The sequence below is a fragment of the Ochotona princeps genome, chromosome 12 (genome assembly GCF_030435755.1).
Source record: "Ochotona princeps isolate mOchPri1 chromosome 12, mOchPri1.hap1, whole genome shotgun sequence".
NCBI lineage: Eukaryota > Metazoa > Chordata > Mammalia > Lagomorpha > Ochotonidae > Ochotona > Ochotona princeps.
The window spans coordinates 50,902,572-50,926,284 of record NC_080843.1 but is presented as its reverse complement, the minus strand read 5'-3'; the positions used below and the strand labels follow the sequence as shown (position 1 = coordinate 50,926,284).

Here is a 23,713-nt window from a genome sequence, read left to right as displayed (position 1 = left end):
AGAGAGAGAGAGAGAGAGAGAGGGAGGGAGAGAAAGAGAGAGAAAGAGAGAGAGAGAGGGAGAGAGAGAGAGAGAGAGATCTCCCATTCTTATGATTACCCTCCAGATGGCTACAATAGTCAGGGCTGAGTCAGACAGAAGCTAAGTCAGGAGCCAGGCGCTTCATCCAGGACTTCGTGTGGGGAAGGGGGAGGCCCAAACATGTGCCCCAATCATCTGCAGCCTTCCTAGGCCTTTAGCAGGGAGCTAGATTTGAAGTGGAGCAGCCAGGACTCAAACTGGAACACATATAGTATGCCAGCATGGCAGGCAGTGACTTAAGCCACTGAAACTGAAAGCTGGCCCCAATCCCCAAAGTCTTACGTTAGTGGTTAATGGACTGACAGATTAAAGGTGCAGGCTTGCTCCAATTACAGCATGGGAAACAGGCCTAGTACAGGTCTTTAGGACATGGGTACTTGCTGTTAGGAGGTGGTTCTCATGAATACATTGGCTATTATTCTACCTTTCAAATTAATAAATCTTTTTAAATAAGTAAATGCATTCATATACATGCCTCTCTACCTTCAAACAGCAACGTCACTGATAGGCAATGAAAAAAAAACAGAGTTATAAATGTACATGTGCTTATCATGTTCTTTATTACTTCTGAATAAAATATTTTGAGGTTAAAAGATTTTGCAAAGGGGCCAGTGTTGTGGCATAGTAGGTTAGGTTCTGCCTATGGTGCTGGCATCCCATATGGGTACTGGTTCACATACCAGCTGTTCCACTTCCTATGTAGTTCCGTGCTTATGGCCTGGGATAGCCCCAAAGACTTGGGACCCTGCACCCATGCAGGAGACTCAGAAGAAGCTCCTGGCTCTTGGCTTTGGATGGGCTCAAGTCTGGCTGTTTTAGCCATTTGGGGAATGAACCGGTGGATGGAAGATTGTCTTTCTTTCTCTCTGTTTCTCCTTTTCTTTATAGCTCCATCTTTCAAATAAAAATAAAATAAATATTTTTTTAAAAAAAGAGATTCTGCATAAGTTAACATTCATTTTAAAGTAAGATGATCTCTATTGTTTACCCATGTGCCTAGCAAATCTCTTTTTTTTTAAAGATTAATTTTTTTATTTTTTATTACAAAGCCAGATATACAGAGAGGAGGAGAGACAGAGAGGAAGATCTTCCATCCGATGATTCACTCCCCAAGTGAGCCGCAATGGGCCGGTGCGTGCCGATCCGAAGCCGGGAACCAGGAACCTCTTTCAGGTCTCCCACGCGAGTGCAGGGTCCCAAAGCTTTGGGCCGTCCTCGACTGCTTTCCCAGGACACAAGCAGGGAGCTGGATGGGAAGTGGAGCTGCCGGGATTAGAACCGGTGCCCGTATGGGATCCCTGGGCTTTCAAGGCGAGGACTTTAGCCACTAGGCCACGCCGCCGGGCCCCTAGCAAATCTCTTTTACAATGCAAAAGTAAACTTGAATTCAGTCTGTGCCCAGTATCAATGTTATATATCTGTAAGTTATGCCTTTTTCGGCTTTGATTATTTTACATCTATAAGTTATGCCTTTTTCTGCTTTGATTATTTTGGGTTGCCTAAATTCAGACCATCATACAAATGCTTGTTGCCTTTTTATCAGCTCCAGTCCTTCCTCAAAGAAATTACACTAAATAAAAATATTTGATGGGGTTGAAACAAATTCTACTCTTTTTCCATTTGAAGCAGAGATAGGCAGCACCCCCCCACACACACACAGATTAAAATATTCCCATTTGTTGCCTTACTTTCTTTTCTTTTTAAAAAGATTTATCTATTTTTATTGGAGAGAAAAATCAGATTTATGGAGAGAAGGAGAGACAGAGAGAAAGATCTTCCATCCACTAGTTCACTCCACACATAGCCCTAATGGCTGGAACTGAGCCCATCCAGAGCCAGGACTCAGGAGCTTCTTCTGGTTTTCCCACGTGATTGTAGGATCGCAAGGAACTGGGCCATTCTTCACTGCTTTCCTAGGTTGTAAGAAGGTAGCTAGATGGGTAATGGAGCAGCTGGATCATAAACTAAAACCCATACATGATCCCGGCGCTTGCAAGGTGAGGATTTAGTCATTGAACCATTGGCATTGGGCCTGGTTTACTTTGTTTCTTTTCTTTTCTTTTTTAAGATTTGTTTCTTTTTATTGGAGAGGCAGATATACAGAGAGGAGGAGAGACAGAGAGGAAGACCTTCCATGTGATGATTGACTCCCCAAGTGACCACAATGGCCGGTGCTGCGCCAATCCGAAGCCAGGAGCCAGGAGCTCTTTCAGGTCTCCCATGTGGGTTGCAGGGTCCCAAAGCTTTGGGCCGTCCTCGACTGCTTTCCCAGGCCACAAGCAGGGAGCTGGATGGGAAGTGGAGCTGCCGGGATTAGAACCGGCGCCCATATGGGATCCCGGGGCGTTCAAGGCGAGGACTTTAGCCACTATGCTATTGCACTGCGCCCCTGGTTTACTTTCTAAGTGTCCTACTTCAGCCAGGGTCAGAACTGGGACAGAGCCTTCAGCTAATTCAATCCAGGTTTCCCATGTGGTTGGCAAGAATGCAACTACTTCAATGGACCTTGGAAGGATTTCTTCAACCTTTCAGCAACATAATCAATAGCATCTCAGCATTATTGACACCATTTAAGCAGTATCCTCAGAACATGCTATATAACAGGGATCCTAGGATGACATCGAGTGGCCGTCCCCTATCCCTGGGTGCTGATGTAGTTAGACTGCTGAGAGCGGCCCTTTCCCCTTCTTTCCCCACTTCCCCTAGATACAGGAAGACAAAAAAAATTGGAGGCAATTGCCTCACCCACTTTCCTCTACGCCTTGGTCCTTCCCACCCTAATCAGTGGTCCACATGGACATACATCCATCTCAACTGTGTAAACATCATCAAAAATCAAATAAATGTATTAAAAGTAATAATAATAACAATAATATTTTTTTTAAAAAAAAGAATGCAATTACTTGAACCATTATTGTCTGCTTCAGTGGGAAGCTGGAATCAGGAACTGGAGCCAGGGAGTGAACCCAGGCACTCCGACACGTTGCGGACATCATAACCCAGGTCTTACATTTTGTAGGCTCTGCTAAGTCCGCTTTTGTAGACTGACCAATTGGAGTTAAATCCTTCAGGCCATCACTCAACTAAACCACCTCATAAAGCTGAAATGAGAGTTTAACTCTGTTTTTAAGTGACTGTCCCAAGAATGTTCTAACAGTTCTCTGAGCTAGGTACTAGGAAAAACACACTTAAGGAAAAAGCCAGTTACAAGATCTTTTCTGGAATAGATGCCTAGAGGCTTTCTATCTCTTTTGGTTTACTTAGTAGCCAAACAGTTTTAAGCAAATTATTTTATAATTTGATGCTATATCTTTGTCAAAAACAAAATAACATTAGGTTTTGTTCTCACCTTCTATTGCCTTGTTTTTGCAATATGCTGCCAGAGCTTGAATAAAATAATAGATGAGACACCTTCATGTCCCTGAAGACATAAAATTTAGGCCTCTTATTATTAGAACTATTTAATGATGATGTAGAGAGTTAAAAATAAGAACTTCCCTTTGAAAGCGATGACAGGACAGACAAACCTACATACTGTGCACTGTAGCATAGTGTTGAAATACACATTTTAAGTCCTGCAAAAATGTTTCAGTAGTTTCCTAACATTCGCTTTACTGCAATTGACTTGAAATGCTTTTAAACCTGAGAAAATAAGGCTGAATATGCTTTATAAAAACTAGTTTATCCATATTGTGTGTGTGCATTTTAATTTCATTTTTAAGACCTACCATGTCACACATTTCTGCATATCTTTTCAGTAAGGATTCGAGGTAGTTAGGAGGAATGGGGCATTGCAAGTACATTCAGTGCCCTTTGGTGAAAGAATACTGGAACAGCCTGCAACTGCAATTTCTGAAGACTTCCTGCCAGGCAGGTCTGCTCAGGCTGACCTGGAGACAGAAGCAAACTTTCTGGATCAGAGGAGGCAAGAGGTTTCAGATTCTTTATGAAAGTGAAAATAGTACTCTTTAAAGTACAAAAGAATCTTGCTGGATGCCCTAGAAAGAGAAATAGAGTGTACTCTAACAAATAAAAAAGTAATTTATCTGCAAAAGATCAACTGGATTAGAAGGGGACATCCAGTGACAAAAACAAGTGAAATATTCAGGAAAAGGTCAGAACAAGAGAAGGAAAAGATTGCTCTACTGTAAAAGGGGGGTTTGACTCGTAGGAGTGTAGATGAATTGAATAAGGCCTTGGACCTATCTGAGCAGTGAATGGGATGAGTGAAGTAGAGGACTGAGGAATGAACAAAGTGCCGAGGGGCGAGAGGTGGTCTTCTGAAGTGGGCCTAGAGCAGTGATAAGGAGGATGCTGAGGATGGAAATGCAGGTGCTGGCAGTGAGGCTGAGGTGAGCGACAGCGAAGAGCCCTGTGTTGGCAAAGTCCTGACAGACACAGAGTGCTCCTGAGGAACCATGAGCCGGTTCAGTTCATGAGGAAGGGACAAACCACAAGACAACTTGGGTTCTGCAAAAATGCTGGAATGGAAATCACAAAAAAATGGAAAGAAATAAAAATATAAATATGGAAGGAGGAATGGAAAGAAGTTTGAAAGGTACCATCTGGATGTCTAACGAGTTTGGGAAAATATGGAAAGAATTAAACATGTGCACTTTATTTCAGTTATTTTAAAGGGTATTTGTATCTAAACACATTCTTGGCAATCAGGCTTAACTTTCACTGATGAGGAAGCAGCCAGCGAAACAATAATGCTGACATAGGTACTATGGGTAAGAACATGGTGTTTACTAATTTGGGGTGGGAATGGGTCTGGCATGTGGCTAGAAGAGGTAGAAATAGGTTAAAGAGATTCTTTTAAAAAGTTATCAAAAAACAAGGTTAATTATAGGAGATTGAGTTAACCAAATTCAAAGGAAAAAAGCATGAACAGCCTCCTAGTGGAATTATGGTGTTAAAAGCTGCAATTTTAAGAGATGTATACATACAAGCATATTAAATGTACAGAATGTAAAATTAAGTAGCTAGTGGAGTCAAACTATTTTTGGTAATGAAAAAAATATCTTGCAACAAAGGGGAGCCTTATAAACTGAATTCACCAATTACTTATCCATTGATTCATATTACTCTGTATTTATCATGGGCTATATTTAGAAAGTATATCTGATTGCATTCCATAGATATGAAAGTTAAAATTACATCTATGAACATCAGACCTTACCAAACTGCCACAATAAAAACTAAGAGACCAAGTCCTATTTGTGATCACTGCCATGTTTTTTGTTTGCTTGTTTGTTTTTGTATTTTTATTGGAAAGGCAGATGTACAAGGAGGAGAAGCAAACAGAGAGGAAGATCTTTCATCCAATGGTTCACTCCCTAAGAGGTCTCAACGCCTGGAGCTGAGCCGATCCGAAGCCAGGAGCCAGAAGCTTCTTCTGGGTCTCCCACACAGCTGCAGGGTCCCAAGGCTTTGGACCATGCTCTACTGCTTTCCCAGGGCACAGGCAGGGAGCTGGATGGGAAGTGGAGCTGCCGGGATTAGAACTGGCACGGATATGGGACCCCAGGCGCATTCAAGGCGAGGACTTCAACTGCTGTACTATCATGCCGGGCCTGATCCCTGCCGTTCTTATGGTATGGAGAAGAAGAAACCACACAGCCAGCTCTGAGTTTGAATCCCAGCTCTATGTTCCTGTATGGGATACACAGTTTCTCTGCCTCCTTTGTCTGTTAATCTCTTCCTTTGATTAATAAACTTTCAGAATTAATATAAAGATTGAGAGACCTAAGTATTAATATAGCATTAAGCATAATGACTTTGATATATAAAGACACTATGGGACCAGGCGCCGTGTCCTAACGGCCAGAGTCGTCACCTTGAACGTGCTGGGATCCCATATGGGCACTGGTTCTAATCCCAGTGGTCCCACTTCCTGGGAAAGCAGTTGAGGATGGCCCAAAGCCTTGGGACCCTGCACCTGTGTGGGAGACCCAGATGAAGCTCCTGCCTCCTGGTTTCAGATCGGTGCAGTTCTGGCCTTTGTGGTCACTTGGGGAGTGAATCATTGGACAGAAGATCTTCTTTGTTGTCTCTCCTCTCTCTCTTTCTCTCTCTCTCTCTCTCTCTCTCTATATATATATATATATATATGACATTGTGATAAAAAATAAATCTTTAAAAAATGATAGTATGAAATTTTTTTAAAAATTGAGGTGGCTGGTGTTGTGGTACAGTAGGTTAAGCTGCTAACTGTGACTTGCATCCTATACGGAGCATGAATTCAAGTCCTGAATACTCTACTTCCAATCCCAGGCCATAAGCAGGGAGCTGGATGGGAAGTGAAATGGCAGGAACTTCAACTAGCACCCATATGGGATGCCAGCAGTTACAGGCAGAGGATTAGCCCATTCAGCCATTATGCTGTCCCTTAGACGCTTCTGTATCTGAAATTCTGCTCAATTTAAAAATTTTTTTGTATGTGAAAAATCGTTCATTTTCTTAAAAAATTACATATTTGTCTTTTTCCTATTGCTGCTTCACAAAACAAGTACGATACATAGAACTTGTAGAACTGTGATTCTAGTGGCAATGTTCTACAGTTAGGAAAAATTCTTGCAACTAAAAAAAAACCCAATGATCCCTACAAGAACACCTTTCAAAGGTCAAGATTTTTACTTCACCATATACGAACTGTACATATAAATGCTTGTAAAATTCAGCAGTCCAGCAGATGCTGTTTTTCAGGATGTTACCTTTTAGAATGTTTTATTTAGATAAAATACACAATTTGATAATTAAACATAATAAATATTTTCCAAGTAATGAATATACAGAGAGGAGAAAACTCAGGTATTTAAAAATGTGACTGTAGTACAATGTTCAAATGATAATCTCAGTTAGTCAAATGAGTTTTTAAAAGTTGCTGTAGGGCCCGGCGTGGTGGCCTAGCAACTCAAGTCCTCTCTTTGAATGCACCAGGATCCCATATGGGCACCAGTTCTAATCCCGGCAGCACCGCTTCCCATCCAGCTCCCTGCTTGTGGCCTGGGAAAACAGTTGAGAACGGTCCAAAGCTTTGGGTTCCTGCACCTGCGTGGGAGAGTTGGACGAAGTCCCTGACCCCTGGCTTCAGATCGGCACGCACCAGCCATTGAGCTCACTTAGGGAGTAAATCATCGCATGGATCGTCTTCCTCTCTGTCTCTCCTCCTCTCTGAATATCTGACTTTGCAATAAAAATAAATAAATCTTTAAAAAAAAAGTTGCTATATGAATATCCCGGTGCTGATTTTGTGATACACTTATTTCTTTGTTTTCACTTTATTTGAAAGGCAGAGAGACAAAGATCTTCTCTCTGCTAGTTGACTCCCCAAATGCCCACAAAAACAGCCCGGACAGGGCGAGGCCAAAGTCGGGAGCCTGGAACTTCACTGATCTTTCACATGGCTGATAAGAACCCAGCTATGGAGTCTTTACTTGCTGCCTCCCAGGAGGCATTTCAGCAGGAATCTGGAGTCAGGAGCTGAGTTCCGAATCAGGACCAGCTACTCTGGGATGGGTTCAGGTGTGAGTGGTACCTTAACCATTACCAAACATCACCTCCATTTTAATGCTATGTGGCAGTGTGGTTAAACATTGTGTTTGTTTTTAAAGATTGTTTTACTACTACATTGGATTCATTACCTGCAGCCAGCACTCTGGCAGAGCAAATTAAGCCTCTGCCTGCAGGGCCGGCATTCCATGTGAATACCAGTTATGTCCTGGCTACTCCATTTCCTATCCAGCTTCCTGGTGTATGCCTGGGAATGCAGCAGAAAACAGCCCAACTTCTTAGGTTCTGTACCCATGCAGGAGACCCAGAATAAGCTCCTGGCTACTGGCTTCAGCTTGGCCCAGCTACAACTGTTGCAGCCATTTGGGAAGTGAACCAGTGGATGGAAGACTTTTGTCTCTCCCTCTCTTTATTTCTCTCTCTCCCTCCCTGCCTCCATCCCTCTCTTTGTCCCAAACTGATAATTTTGCCTTTAAATAAATAAAATAAATCTTTTTTAAAAGAAAATACTTCAAATACTTCTTCCTAATGCTATGTAGGAAATTGGGAGACATCACCACTAGTTTCATTTTTTCCCTAAGAAAACAAGAGCTACCTGCTTTTCAGCACCTGTTATGTGCAGGTCCGTGCGAGGTAGCACACCTGCTTCCTGCTTCTCAGCACCTGTTATGTGCAGGTCCGTGCGAGGTAGCACACCTGCTTCCTGCTTCTCAGCACCTGTTATGTGCAGGTCCGTGCGAGGTAGCACACCTGCTTCCTGCTTCTCAGCACCTGTTATGTGCAGGTCCGTGCGAGGTAGCACACCTGCTTCCTCACTTGGCAACAGTCCTGCCGTGGCAGAGACTGCATCCTCTCCTTCTTCTAACTAGCTGCCTGGTTTCTTAGAGGTGGCAAAAAGCTCAGTCAAAAACTACATTTCCTAGCCTCCCTTGCAGATAGAAGTGGTCATGTGACATAATTGGCCAGACAGATGGGAGATAAATTATTAGGAGCAGTTTCAGGAAATCTCTTTTGAAGGAAAGCCAGCTGGGCTGTCATGCTTTTTCCCCCCTCCTTCCCATCACTGCTACCAAAGCAACCTACAGTACTTGAGGTGAATCAGGTAATTTTGAGTTGATAAGCATACACTGAAGATGGCTAACAAGAAAACAGAGACAGAATGAATGGTCTGAGAGTGTAGAACACATAGTGATTAGAAGGGGCCTAGATTGCCTGCCTCTGATATGAGTGATAAAAACAGCCCCTGTTTTTCAGGATTCTTGTTCACAGGTGACTATAACACAACAAAATGACCAGTAACAATCATGTTGCACTTTGAGTCTATGTCTGACAAGAGGCAAGCCAACTGGTAGAAATCAGGAGAATAGTTAGTCATCTGATTCAAAAGTACTTTTACATTCTTGGATTACAAGAATATCATGGGGAGGACAAAATGGTGAGGGCTTAATAAATGTTTACCTTTATTTGTCATTGGTTTGCTCATCTTTAAAACTTTTAATGAAAAAAATTATCCATTTATTTCAGAAGCAGGGATAGAGATATTGATTGAGAGAAATGGAAAACAAAAGAGATGTTGAGAGAGAACTTTCTTCTGCTGGTCCACTCTCAAATGCCCACAGCAGGCAGGGCTGAACCAGGCCTGAAGCCATGAGCTGGAACTCAGTCCAGTTCCAATCTAGCTGGACTCAGCCAAATTATCTGAGCCACCATTTCCCCCTCCCAAAGTCCGAATTCACAGGAAGCTGGAGTCCAGAACTGGAGGCAGGTTTCAAACCCAAGCACTGTGATAGGGGAGGGGAGTGTTTTCACTGTGAGTCCTCCCTCCCCCGCCACCATCTTCAATATAAGAACATTTAATGATTTCTACGACTCCTTCCAAAGAGAATTACCAAAATACTAAACACATTAGGGCATGCTCAAACGACAAGAACAACTGCAACCTGCCCTCAAATGCAGAATTCCTGCCCAACTGAGGACAACTAGTGAGTGACAGATATTCATTGTCTGAAATTTACTACACGTGAGGAACATTGTTCTAAGTCCAACAGGAAAAGGCTGAGCAGACATGTGGCAACACACTCTGCACTCCAGTGTGGAATAGAAGTGCTGAACAGAGCCACAAAAGACAGTGCTTTCCATCCATCATTTTGTTTTTCCAGGAAGATATGCTTTTATAGAAGGATCCCAAACACAACCCACAGTAAAAGCTCACAAAGCTGGCAGGTGATTGGTGCATGGAAAAAAATAAAACAGCAAGATTAAAACATGATGCACATGCATCTTAAATTTTTCTTTTTAATGTACACTACAAATTATGCCATTTCACTGCAAAATATGTGCAGTTATTTACTAATTTTTCTTAGGCTCTTGCAATTGTCTTGCTTACATCTTGTCTGACAGCAATTTCTTTGGCTATGTTTCCCATTTCATTGGCTCACATAATATTTAACTAATTAATATGATTACTATAATAAGTTTAGTAAAAACAGGTTTGGGAATAATGTAAGTAGCTTCAACAAGCCTCAAAGCAGTAGTGGGAGTAGAGGTTCCCAAACCTACTAGAGTGGATTGCACTGGTTGTCAGCAGGTACCATGCTGAGGGGATGAGTTAGAGAGGAGACATGGAGCATCAGTCAGTCCAGGAGAGTAAGTGGATGTCATGTGAGCCACTGTGTACCCATCTTCAGTGACAGAAATTGTATCATAATTTGCTAAGCTTTTCATTCGCTCTCTTAGAACGTGGGTCTTTGCAAATTGGTGTACTGAATAATGTTATCCTAATATCCCCTTTCATCCTTCTCATCCTCGTTCTTATGAGCAAATTCCTGCCACACACATGTTTTGTGGGCGGTCTCCCTATCATTTTCCTCTGCGTCCTTCTCTGCCTTGGATGGCAGATCCTATAGTCACCACAAAAATGGGAACCCTCTCCCTCAACTTCCGCTTCTCATGGATGGGTCAGTGATAATCACTGTCACACTAACTCAGCACTTTCCTCTGGATTCAGATCCGAATTCTAGTTTCATTCTGCTCTGTGGCTTTCAATGCTGTTGATTAACATTATATATTCTCCATTTCCTATTCTAAAAATAAGAACAGTTGGCTTATAGATTTGTTAGCTTAAGTGACCATGGAGAAGTCTAAGCACAGTTGATAGGGACATGTCTGTTTTCCCCCACTTTCTCGATGTCTATACCATTTGGTCTTTCCCTGTTACCTCCTGGTATACGGCTCTGAACACTCGCGCAAACACTGGTGGAAGTCTCCTAAGGCTTGACCATCTGCCTGCCTGCACGCCTGCCCGGCCAGAGTCCAGATGTTCTGCTTGCTTGTCCATGCTACCAAATGGATTTTCCAAGAGCATTTAGCTTGGATTTAGTCTCACTGGTCAGCTTGGACAGTGGTCGATTGCTCAGAATCCCCTGTGCTTTTCTGTCCTCTTGTCTGAATTTTCCTAAAAACTGATTCTGTTGGGCCCAGCGCCATGGCCTAGCAGCTAAAGTCCTCACCTTGAACACACCAGAATCCCATATGGGTGCCCGTTTGAATTCTGGCAGCCCCACTTCCCATCCAGCTCCCTGCTTGTGACCTGGGAAAGCAGTCGAGGATGGCCCAAGGCCTTGGGACCCTGCACCCACATGAGAGACTCGGAAGAGGATCTGGGCTCCTGGCTTCGGACTGGCACAGCGCTGGTGGTTGCGGTCACCTGGGGAGTGAATCATCGGATGGAAGATCTTCCTCTCTGAATATCTGCCTTTCCAATAAAAATAAACATTTACTGTATATTGAGGGTGTTAGTGAGGTTTCTCCAGAGAAAAAAATCCAACAGAAAGCACACACACACACACAAAATATTCTTACAATTATGGAGGCTAAGAAGTACGAAGATATGCAGCCAGCAAACTCGTGCTCAGGACAGCAGATGGTGTGGTGCCAGTCTGTGTCGTGAGAATGGAAGCGCTGATGGTGTAATTCCAATCTGAAGACCAGCAGGCTCTAGGCCCAAGCAGAGGGATAGTTCACTTTAAGCCTGAAGCCAGGAAAACACCAACATCCCAGTTGCAGGACAGAAGGACAGGAGGGCTTGCCCTTTTCTCAGCCTATGTTCTGTTCATATTTTCAACTTCCTGGATGAGGCCTACTCACATTCTGCTTAGCTCAGTGTACACATATGAGTGCGAAGCTTCTTCAGAAACATCCTCACAGACACACTCAGGAAAATGTCTGACCAAACACCTTTGTGTGGCCATCAAACGGACACACAGCTAACCATCACACTGACCACTGTGCTGGTTGCGCTGTGCAGGTTCGTGTCAGGATTTCTGGTCTCACAGAAGCTAATGCTTCTCTGACAATGCTTGGTAGGCTACAATTTCTTGACTGAGACACTTTATCAAAAAGTTGTAAAAATCCTATTCCAAATAGAATTCTGTAAGTATAAACTCATTCTTCAGGTGAATGATTTGGCCTAGGAATAAAAAAAATTTCAAAAATGTGTATAATTGGGGGCTCACTCGCTTGGGTCTGGTGTGGCTGGCGGCAGCATGGAGAGACCCACGGCCAGGGAGGTGTTGCTGCCCAACTTCACCGTGCGGCTGTGGGAGCAGCTCGTGCGCGTCCACGTCCCGCGGCTGACCAACTAGCTCTTCCTGTGGGTGGGCGCCGTGCCTGTGCAACCTTTCCGTGGCCCTGTGCAGCCGCTGCGACTCCATGCCCGTGTCTACCTCCTGCCCAGAGGCCCTTCCAACACGAGTTCCACCGGCCTTGCCCAGCGCCTAGCCAGGAAGACCAACAAATAGGTGTGTTTGTGTGCTATAGGCTTCAAAATATAGACAGTAACTTCGCATTACTTGTGGAGAACAGGATCAAGGAGGAAGTAGAGGCCTTCCCGGAGAAGTTCTAGATGAACAGCTGAAGGTCATTGTACGATACTCCCTTAATAAACGGACCGGCTTTCATTGTGTCATAAAAAAAAAAGCCTAATTATTTTTCCCCTATAGAAATGGATCTCTAAGAATCACTGGAGATTTCTGAAATAATCTTTGTCTGTTTTCTGTCATACAGTCAAGCAAGCAAACAATTCTTTGTACAGCTATTTTCATCCCCTTTGTCCCCAAAGCACTACCACTGTTTATGGAAATCACAGCAATCTCTTGATCTGTTTCTACCCTTTATAGAAAGAGTCACAATCATCAGACAGCCCTTTGCTCAAAACCCTCCTATTTGTCAGGGTGAAGATCATTTTTCCCCCTAACCTCACTAAGTAATTTATTTGGACTCAAAAGAACACTCAATAATTGTGAAATGGATGTTTACTCTGATACTTCTGATTAATCATACATGACAGATTAATTTCATATTATTTCTTTAGGAGTACGGTTATTAGATGACTTCAAATGTGGGCTCTTCGAATCCGAGATGAGGGAATGTATTCATGTTTGCTTTACCAAACCTTTCCTTCAGCAGAAAAAGCTCCCTGTGCAGATCCTGCTGGCACTCCGGGACTGCACCAACAGATTCATCAGGTGCCTGTTGCTTAGGCTCGTGTTCTCTGACTTTGTCTGCAAAGGATCAAGTGCCTCATTAAATTCTGCTGCTGAAATGCCAGTCTTCTACAGAAGGGCACAGACCGCCCCTGGACAACAGAAGGGAACGTGAAGAGCCACTCGAGGATCCTGGTGCTTCCTGCGTCATCCGGATGCGGTCTCCAACTGCCACAGCCACGGCTCCTTAAAGACACAACTTCCAGATTCCCACCTCTGGAATTCTTACTCCGTTTCCTGCTTTATTTTTCTCCAGAACTCTTATCACTATCTGACGCAACATACAGTTTACACCTCGTCTTCTTCCTCCCAATTAGGACACGGAATCTGGATGGTTTGTTCACTAATGTACTGCCAACAGTCAGAGGGCTAACTAGTGTTTAAAAACTAGTTGTTGAATTATCACGTTTGTTGTATAGGGACATTCAATGCATCATTACTGATAAAAGTGAAACACGTGGAAATAAAATCCCCAGTAATAACAAAAACACTGATTATGGTGACATTTAAAAAATTGCCATGAAAAATTCTCAAATTAAATGAGAAAAACAAGACAAAGAAGAATATTTAATAAGATCCCAGTTTATTTAAAATATGAATTTTGTTTAAAATATAACGGACGTCACATATACTAAAATGTCATTAGTGGCTATCCCTAGATAATAAGATGAAAAGGGATTAAAATGATTTTTACATATTTTAAAAATACATATCTCTGTATTTTCAAAATACTGTTTTTGTATTTTGTAAGGTGTTGAGAATAAGCTGTAAAACTTTCAAATAAATAAGAGTTAGAAAACTGTAAAGTTTTGAAAAAAGCAGGTTCGTCTAGCCCAGTGTGATAGCCTTGTGGCTAAAATGTTGGCCTTGCATGCGCCAGGACCCCACATGGGCTCTGGTTCATGTCCCAGCTGCTTCACTTCCCTTCTGGCTCTCTGCTTGTGGGCTGGAAGAGCAGTGGAGGGTGACCCAGGGCCTTTGGGACCCTGCACCAACATGGGAGACCGAGAAGAAGCTGCTGGCTCCTAGCTTCACATTGGTTGGCTCTTGAGGAGTGAGCCAGCAGACAGAGGATCTTTCTGTACCTCCTTCTCTCTGTGGGTCCGCCTTTCCAATAAAAAATAAATAAATCATAAAAGCTTCCTTAGTCAGTTTTCTTTCTTCTATCACATTCTGGTCTTAATGAATTTCTTCCTGCAATCAGAAATGTGATTGATGCAGTATCTTTTGGTATTGATTATATTATGCTAGTACTGCATGTCTTTATTTCCTTTACCAGGCTGTACACTTTTAGAAGGCAAAATCCAGGTCTTATTTTATTATTTTTAGAGCCCCAAATATCAATCTGTATAATAAATGACTATATGAAAGAAAAAGTGTCTGAAATGTGTTTACCAGTCTGGAAAAAAATGTATTACCACCAGAGAATTTTGCGGACACACAAGCACTCAGACCATAGTTTTTCAATAAAATTAAGGGTAAAATTTGTCCTTCCCTTGGTGTCTGCTCAGCTGGGCTTTCACTACTCTGCTTTCTACTCCAATGTCATTTTCTCAATTGCTACCTTCCTTGTTCTCCGTCCAGAACTCCAACTCTCCTCCTTCTGCAAATGTACCATGCATCTTCACTTCCTGTCCTTGCTTTATTCTTCTCCCAAGCATTAAATGCAAATGAACCATGTTATTTTATTTATTGATTTTGTCTACTTCCCCTATTAGAATGTTAAACATTAAGCCGAGGCACTTCCCCTACCTCATTCAAGCTTAATTCCCAGCTTCCTGAACATATCGGAGAGTCAACAAATATTTGTGGAACAAATGACTGAATAAATATCATTGGTCCTTTAGAGAAGTTATTACAGCTCATTAGGATCTATAGTTACCAGGAGTTTGATGATACTTTATATGACATCAGATGGTTTTAACCACATATCAGGAATCTGCTTGTGCCAAATGCAGCTTCTGAAGTGCTGTCCATTCTTTCATCTCAGCGTCTTTGATTATCCTCTTCCCACTTTGCCAGCTGCCCCTTCCAAGGGGCAATGCAGAAATCATTTGATTCATCTCTTTGCTTACCACCTTTTTATCCCAACCCATCCTTTAAATAATTATTGAAATCTTCTTTTTTATAAAGTTTGAAATGCAGAGCAAGAGTGAGAGAAAGAGTATCTTCCACCAGCTGGTTCATTCTACAAGTGCCAGAGCCCAGCCAAGTTGCAGGCCAGAACCTGGCAGTGAGGCCAGTCTACCACACTGATGGCAACGTCCCAAGTACTTGAGCCATCATCTGTTGCTGCCTTCCAGGGTGTGAACCAGCAGGAATGCTAGATCTGAAGTGAGACAGGCACTGGAACCCAGACATTCTAATCAGGAATGCTGGCATTCCAAGTGGTATCTTAAATGTCAATGCCTGCCCCTATAAATTCTTTTTAAAATGAGAATCTGGCTATTAGGTTATTTCTTGGCTCCCATACTTTGGCTTCCTACCACTGAAAAAATCAAATCTGTGGGCCCAGCGGCGTGGCCTAGCAGCTAAAGTCCTCGCCTTGAAAGCCCCGGGATCCCATATGGGTGCCGGTTCTAATCCCAGCAGCTCCACTTCCCATCCAGCTCCCTGCTTGTGGCCTGGGAAAGCAGTTGAGGATGGCCCAATACTTTGGGACCCTGCACCCACGTGGGAGACCTGGAGGAAGTTCCTGACTCCTGGCTTTGGATTGGCACAGCACCAGCCGTTGCGGTCACTTGAGGAGTCAATCATTGGATGGAAAATCTTCCTCTCTATCTCTCCTCCTGTCTGTATATGTGACTTTGTAATAAAAATAAATAAATCTTAAAAAAAAAGAAAAAAATCAAATCTGAAATTTCTTAGCGAGGCACATGAAACCTTTTTTAAAAGTATTTTATTTTTATTGGAAAGTCAGATAGATAGAGGGGGGAGAGACAGAGAGGAAGATCTTCCATCTGCTGATTCACTCCCCAAATGGCCGCAATGGCCAGACCTGAGCGCATCTGAAGCCAGAAGCTCGGAGCCTCTTCTGGGTCTCCCACGTGGGTGCAGGGTCCCAAAGCTTTGGGCCGTCCTCAACTGCTTTCCCAGGACACATGCAGGGAGCTGGATGGGAAGTGGAGCTGCCGGGATTAGAACCAGTGCCCATATGCGATCCCAGGCATTCAAGGCAAGGACTTTAGCCAATTAGCCACCGTGCTGGTCCCAAAACCTTCTTGACTGTGAAACAGCCTCCCCTCTTCCACATGTGTTCCTTCTTTGCTGCCCCGTACACAGTCATGAACCCTCCGGAGCCTTCTGCATGCTTACAATCACTTTGAGAGAGTTAGCGCTTCTGTCCTAAGTACTCATGTGGCTCTTTGGTATGTTCTCCTAATAGCACTTATTCTAATAGCCATCGGCACTAAGTGGTACTTTATTGATACTAAGATGTATTCTCTTTCCATTTTAGCATTTCTAGAATTAGAATGTGACCTGCAATCAATGGCATCTTACAATACTATCACCAGAAGGCAGTTGTGAGGTGGTTATACTTGGTGGCATGATTGGGCAATTCCAGACTTTTGAGTTTTCAGTCAACCATTTGAATTCATTTTTTAAAAAAGATTTATTTCATTTTTATTGCAAAGTCAGACATACAGAGAGGAGGAGAGACAGAGAGGAAGACCTTTCATCCGCTGATTCACTCCCCAAGTGACTGCAACGGCCAGTGCTACGCCGATCTGAAGACAGGAGTCAGGAACGTCTTCCAGGTCTCCCACGTGGGTGCAGGGTCCCAAGGCTTTGGGCCATCCTTGATTGCTTTCCCAGGCCACAAGCAGGGAGCTGGATGGGAAGTGGGGCTGCCGGGATTAGAACCGGGGCATATTCAAGGTGAGGACTTGAGCAGCTAGGCCACCATGCCGGGCTCATTTGAATTCTTGATTATGGTCTTAATATCTTTCATTGACAGCTTCTACGTGTATCAAGAAAGGATCAGCATCAAAACTCACAAAATAGATGCCAACTGTTAGGGAAAAATTACCAAAGACAACAGTTGGAGTATTCTTTTAAAAAAAATCACTGATGTTCCTGTTGACAGTATTCAGTATAGTGTTCAGTATTCAGTATAGAGAAGTTCTAAGTGATTAAAAACATTATGTCATAATTAGCAACATGTCCCCTCCTGGTTGGTCGAAAAATAGTGGTGTTTTCAGTAATTTATTGTGTCCCCAAATTGATGTTACTTCAGATTTTCAAAGCACCCTGCAAGTCTAATACATCATGCCTAGAGGTTTGCAGAGATCACCATGCTGCCTTCCTGTGTCTTTAAATGTAGCTTTCCAGTGTATTACAAACTCTCTGAAGGCCTACCATAATGCTCATCACATACGTGTACTTCACATTAGTTGAAAGGATGGCTGCAACTTTCCACGGGATTTTGCTAGAATAAATGTTCTACTTTTGATTCTAATTCTCAATCTGAGTTTGCCCATTTTCAGGGTGGATCTCGAATTGTCTGAAATCTCATCTGTCTCTGTGATATGCTGTTCATTGCAAAGAGTTAATTTCTTCTTAGTAATAGTCCTCCTAGGATTTCTTTCCTGAGGACTGATATAATCCTGATATGACAAAAATTACATTTCCTTGTACATGTATTGCTTGGTTACATTGGGTGGATGTCACTTTTTTAATATTTACTGTTTTGACAGGTTTTTTATGTTCTCAACAATGCCTATCATGATGTCAAAGAAGCAAGTAAAGCAGAGAGCTGAGGAAATGGCCAGCCTTACGTTACCTGTGGTTACACATGACAAACACGAGGTTCATCTGCTTAAGTTAGTTCAGGTGGCACATCTCGATACCATAAGCCAAGTCACTGGTGCATAATTATTTTTAAACCATGTTACCCTCATGAACAGCTTTAAAGTAATTTAAAAGGGCTCTGGTTGGTTCCTACAAATGAATCTAATTCATCAGTTTTTAATTGTTAGAAGTGTACCATTTTAACACTTTAGGCTATTATTTAAGTCAGAGTCACCATTCTTCATTTGTATGTAATTTATTTATTCTCTTTTCACTTTAAGCATGAGAATTTGGACAGCAACCTTTAAAAACAGAATCAAAGGGCCCAATGCAGTAGCCTAGTGCCTAAATCCTACCTTGCACGCACTGGGATCCCATATGGGCGCCAGTTCATTTCCCAGGTGCTCCACTTCCCATATAGCTTCCTGCCTGTGGCCTGGGAAAGCAGTTGAGGACAGGCTAAAGCTTTGGGACACTGCACCCACATGGGAGACCTGGAGGAAGCTCCTGGCTCCTGATTGGCTCAGATCCCGCTGGTGAGGCCACTTGGGGAGTGAACCAGCAGATGGAAGAGCTTTCTATCTGTGTCTCTTCTCTGTAAATCTGCCTTTCCAATAAAAAATAAATCTTAAAAAAACAAAAACAAAAACAAAAACAAAGAGAGGTTTTCTTGCACATCTCTGTGATCAATGTACTCCCTCCCCCAAATCCTTCCTAATCTGCTAGACTGCAGCGGCACAGGGTCTAGCACACATCCAATTAGTTTTCCCTGTAGCATTGCAAGAGCTCACTGTTTCTTCAGTACAGTGTGACAAAACTGTTGACTTGCACTTAGGGACCGTGTTTTACAAAAATAAGCCTGAATGCAACCAACATCTTTCTAGCATTGTAGAAAGAAGTTGCGTAAAGAGATCTCAAGTTCTCCAAGTCTCACTCATTGGAGGTAGAGGATGGGAGGATGAGGAGGGGGCAAGGGGGAAGGCTAAAGGTCACTGAGAACACCAGGAAACTCCAGCAGTATTTATCTATCTTTAACCAAACAGAATATCAGAATTCAAACATGATAAAAATTCACTATTAAATATACACATTAGTCATGCTTACAGATTTTTTTTTTTAAACTTGCAGAATTAGTTTGTTTGAGATGAAGAAAGGGAGGGTACCCCATATGGGATATGGGCGTGGGGTGGTGTGTGTGGCAGTTCCCAAGCCCTCCCTTTAAACTGCTGAGTGGAACACCCATCCCTAGTTTAGAGCTTTTTAAAAACACAAGTAACTGAAAGCACGTGGATCATACTGATAGCACATACCCTCCTCTACACGAAGCATGGAGTCCTACACCACAGTTAAGACTTACCTGAGGAGTTTTACAAGATGTCTAGGCCTGTCTAACTCTACTGAAATCACTCTTTGCTGGGGATGCACATTTGGTAAATGACTTTTCTAGAGCTCTGTAGGCGATGCTAATGTGCACTCCTAGTCAATAACCATTGGGTTTTTTTTTTTTCCCCTCTTATTAAAAAGCAGACTTAGAGGGAGACAGAAAGAGGGATCTTTGAGGCCTAGTGTTGTGGCACAGTCAGTTAAGCCACCATTTGCTAAACCAGCATCCCATACAGGTGCCAATTTGAGACCTGGCTGATCGACTTCCAATGCAGCTACCTGCAAATGTTCCCGGGAAATCAATGATAATGGCCCAAGTCCTTGGATCCCTACACCCAGAAAAAGCTCCTGGTTTTAGCCTGGCCTGGCTTCAGCTGTTATGGCCATTTGAGGAGTCAATTAGAGATGGAAGATAGCCCTAGCTTTTCTCTTCAACTCTACCTTTCAACTAAACAACAACAACAAAAAATTTCAAAAGATAGATCTTGCATCTTTGCTTGTTAACTTCCCAAATGGCCACAGTGACTGGGGCTGGGCCAGGCAGAAGGCAGGAGCCAGGAGTTTCATTTGGGTCTCTCACACGGGTTACAGGGGCCCAAGCACTTGAATAGTCTTCTGCTGCCTTCCAGGCGCATTATTAGGGAACTGGATAGGCTGGATTCAAACCAGCACCCAAATGTTGGTGTGGCAGGCAGTGGCCCAAGTTGCTGCACCACGATGCTGGTCCCAGGCCTTTAGTAACCAATAACTAAACTGTTGAGCAGAGAAACTAAGAATAAACCTGGCCTATTTCACAATTTTGTCTAAGGGCTGCTTATCCATGTTTCCTGGTTTCTGACTGCTGTTTGTTGTTTCTTTCTCTTCTGCCCCAGGGCTTCGTCTTCTAAGACTTCTGGACTCTGGAATTGGAAACCTGACCTTTGATCCCTGGCAGGGTCCTAGTTCCGGTTATAGGCTCCAGGGTAGTGCACTGCACTTGGCTGACCAGATCTCTGCATCTAACCCTGTCTCTTACACCTGCACTTAGCACCCTGGTGTGACAACCTACTGACCTCAACCAGTCAGGAAAGAGGAACCCAGGGCAGCTTTATTGATAAATGCCTTCAGATAACTCTAAGCTCTTCAGGACTGCATGCTTATCTCCAGAAGATGCCTGATTTCCTTCAAACACCGCTTTGTACTTAGCACTCCCGCCCCATTCCCTCAAATTAAAACTCTCCAATTTATAGGGCCCCCCCACAAAAAAAATCCTTAGCTTGATATAAAGGTTCTCTACCCATTAGATGGGACCTGCCTGTCACGTACCTGGTGAGCTGCCTAGGTGAAACTCACCGGCCCTTGAAGCACTCATCAATGGGACCTAACTTCCTGTCTTCACATTTTGAATGTTGGGATGGACTTTGTTATTACTGGTAGTTCCCCCTGCCCTCCGCCGTTTAAATTCTGCTAGTTCTTTAAAGCAGTGTCCCTCAAACCTGAGTAATACAGATTCCTATCAGAAATTCTTAATGAGTCTAGAAAATACAGTTTTTTACACAGGCAGGACTCCACAGACCAGTTTGAAAAGCACTAAACAGAAAACTAAAGAGCAAGTCTAATTACTTAAATGACCACTCTAAAAATTTAATCTTTACAGATGGTTAAAATAATGTGCATTTTGCACTAGAACAAATGATTTTCTTCACATCTATGATTTCAGTTTGAGGAATCAAATGGTACAATTTAAGTGTATTGAACTTGAACAGTGTTCTTCATCACTCCAAGTGGTTAAGTTTCTTCGTTTTCCTGAATTGTTTAGTATCTAATCACTCCTTACCTATAAGTAGCTAATAATACATATGAAATACTGTCCTAGAAAACTCTCTGAAGGTAGTGGCCATACTTTATTTCTAGCTGCAAGATCTGTGCCCTTAGTTTTTAGCTTACTCTCTTAAAAGTATCCTATCTACCCTAGTCCACACCTACAGAAACAGCACCATAAATCAACACAAAAAAGTCCGAGGTTGTCACAATTACCAAAAAGTTATCAAAGTCAGATTTTTAAACAATGCCGTAAAGTGTATGTCTTCTGTGTTAACACGCACGATTTCTCTAAATGATCAGCGAGACAATTCTGATGTCAAGATTACAGAATAAAATCTGTAAAGGAAAGGCTAGCGGGAGACGCCCTAAAAATAGCTAGTCCTACAAAGGCTGCGTGTCTCTAAATGGTATTTCAGGCAGTGCCTTCATTTTTCCAAAGAGTTTGAGGAAGCTGTTTTTCCTGGACTTGTAGGAGTGGAGTCAGGGGCTTGACCGAGAACGCTGCTTCTGACACAGTATTTCAAACTATCGGAGAAGCAGCTTATAAGGTTAAGGAAAAGGCATTGGGAAGGTTCCCGGAACCCGGTCACCGTGATCTGGGCAAGTCAAGGTTTTCACTTTAAAATGTGGGCAAGTCCCTTTCAACTATTTAAAACTGACCCTAAATAAACAACGCGGAACAAGATCTTTGGGTAAGAGCAGCTAGTTACGTTGGCTGAGAAAAAGAATGGGAGCAAACCATTTTTATGGCTAAACTCGAGTCTTCCCTCGCCGCCTTAGGATTGGATCCCTTTCGGGTGGCTCTTCCGACGACAGGGTTCCAGTTCTAACTGCGAGTGCAGCTTTCGTCTTTTGGCCGTCGCCCGATCCCAAACCTCACAACCCCGGACGAACAAGATCGGGGCGAAGCCGGGTACTCCTTCTCACTGCCCAGCGGGCGCGGAGTGACTGGTCACCCAGATCAGTCCCCGGTCATAAACAAGCTGTCACTTCCCCTCCCCCGGCCCGGTCCGGCCCTCGCCAGTCCCGGAACCTCCTCCCGCCGCCACAGGTCCTGAGCCTTTCTCAGGAGGGCGGCCGCGGACCTGCCCCGGGTCCCTCCACCGAGTGATTACTCCACTCAGCCCTCCTCGGTCGTCCACGCTACAGCGACCTCGGGGCTGGCGTGGGTGGTGTGAAGCTAAGGACAGTCTCCATTTCCTTTCCTCCGACCCCGGTCACCTCCAGTAGCCAAGCAGAGGCCGCTGGCCCAGCCGCGCAGGCTCACAGCGTCGGCCGCCGGCGCGCGACGACGCAGCCCCCGCCCCCCGCAGCTCGCGGGCCTTCCGCGGCCGGCCCCGCCCCTTCCCGGAGCCCGCCTCCGCGTCGGCGCGTCCCTCGCGCGCGCACCCGACGCCCCGCCTTCGCGCATGCTCAGGAACCACTCCCAGAGCCGGCCCCCAAGCCGCCCCCGCCCCTGACCTGTTTGAATATGCTAATAGGAACCCCGGGAAGAGCCAATGGAACCGCGGGGCGGTGCGTCACGTGGCTCGGGGACGTGTCAAGGGGCGGAGCCTCCGCAGCCCCTGCCCGAGTTAAAACCGGAGTGTGAGAGAGAAAAGCGCTTCAGTAGCGAGAGGGGCTGAGAAAGTGGTGACACCGCCGGGGTGCGGAGGGAGTCCCTGAAACTTCTCCCAACAGCCCCAGGGCCCATCTCCCCTCAGCCCACTCCCCTCGTCGCCAGCCTCCCAGGTCCCCACTCCCTGCACCGGGGGTGGGGTGGGGAGCCAGGCCCGTCTCCCGCTGGGACACACACAGGGGCCGGGAGCGGGGACGGGACCCCCGAGGCGGGGGGGACGGACCGACAGACACAGACGGCCGGGCGTCCGCCTCAGCGGGCAGGCGGGCAGGAGGAGGCGGAGGCAGGGGTACGACGGGGCAGACTGGGTCTGGGGAGTTTCCTCTCAACTATCGGGGGAGAAACTCCCCGCACCCGGAGGAAAGACCCAGGCGGTGTTTTCCTCCCGGGGGCCGCGCTCCCCCGCCCCGCGTAGCGGCGGCCACCGCCACCGCCGCCGCCGCCGGCGCCTCCACCTCTGCCGTCTCCTCTTTCTCCACCACCTCGGGCCCCGGTGTCCCCGGCCAGCACTATGCCCATCTTACTGTTCCTGATAGACACGTCTGCCTCTATGAACCAGCGCAGCCATCTGGGCACCACCTACCTGGACACGGCCAAAGGCGCGGTAGAGACCTTCATGAAGGTACCGACTGACCGAGCCCGGGCGGCGACCCCGGCCCGGCGGCCCGCGGGGGGCGGCAGGGTGGAGGGCGGGCGGCCGGGGGGCTGCTGGCCGGGGGGTGTCGGGGACCCGCCTGCGGGAGCCGCCGGGCTCCGGGCCCCCCTCCCCCACCGCGCGGGCGGGCGGGCGCTGCGAGCCGGGCTCGGCCCGGGCCCGGGCTCCTTCCCGGGCGGTGTACGGGGGAACGATCGGGGCGTGTGTGTGTGTGTGTGTGTGTGTGTGTGTGTTTGCGCGGTGTGGGGCGGGGGGCGGCCGCTGCGTGTGCGGTACTGTGCGGAGGGGGTGGGGGCGGCGGGGCCGCTGGGCGCCCCCTTCTCC

At 45.1% G+C, this 23,713-nt stretch overlaps 1 protein-coding gene and 1 pseudogene across 2 annotated transcripts in view; both read left to right on the top strand.

The window, feature by feature from the left end:
* The first annotated feature begins 12,140 nt into the window (after positions 1–12,140).
* LOC101527024 (proteasome assembly chaperone 4-like) lies at positions 12,141–12,499 on the top strand (annotated as a pseudogene).
* Positions 12,500–22,718: 10,219 nt separating this feature from the next.
* The window catches only part of INTS6 (integrator complex subunit 6), a 99,687-nt gene continuing 98,692 nt past the window's right edge, over positions 22,719–23,713 (top strand). The window contains exon 1 of one of the 2 annotated variants that reach the window (XM_058670812.1): positions 22,719–23,356. In XM_058670812.1, coding sequence (XP_058526795.1) covers positions 23,246–23,356 — 111 coding nt within the window. In that variant the 5' untranslated portion in view covers positions 22,719–23,245. The remainder of the gene's footprint in view (positions 23,357–23,713) is intronic. The other variant, XM_058670813.1, reaches the window with a different exon arrangement.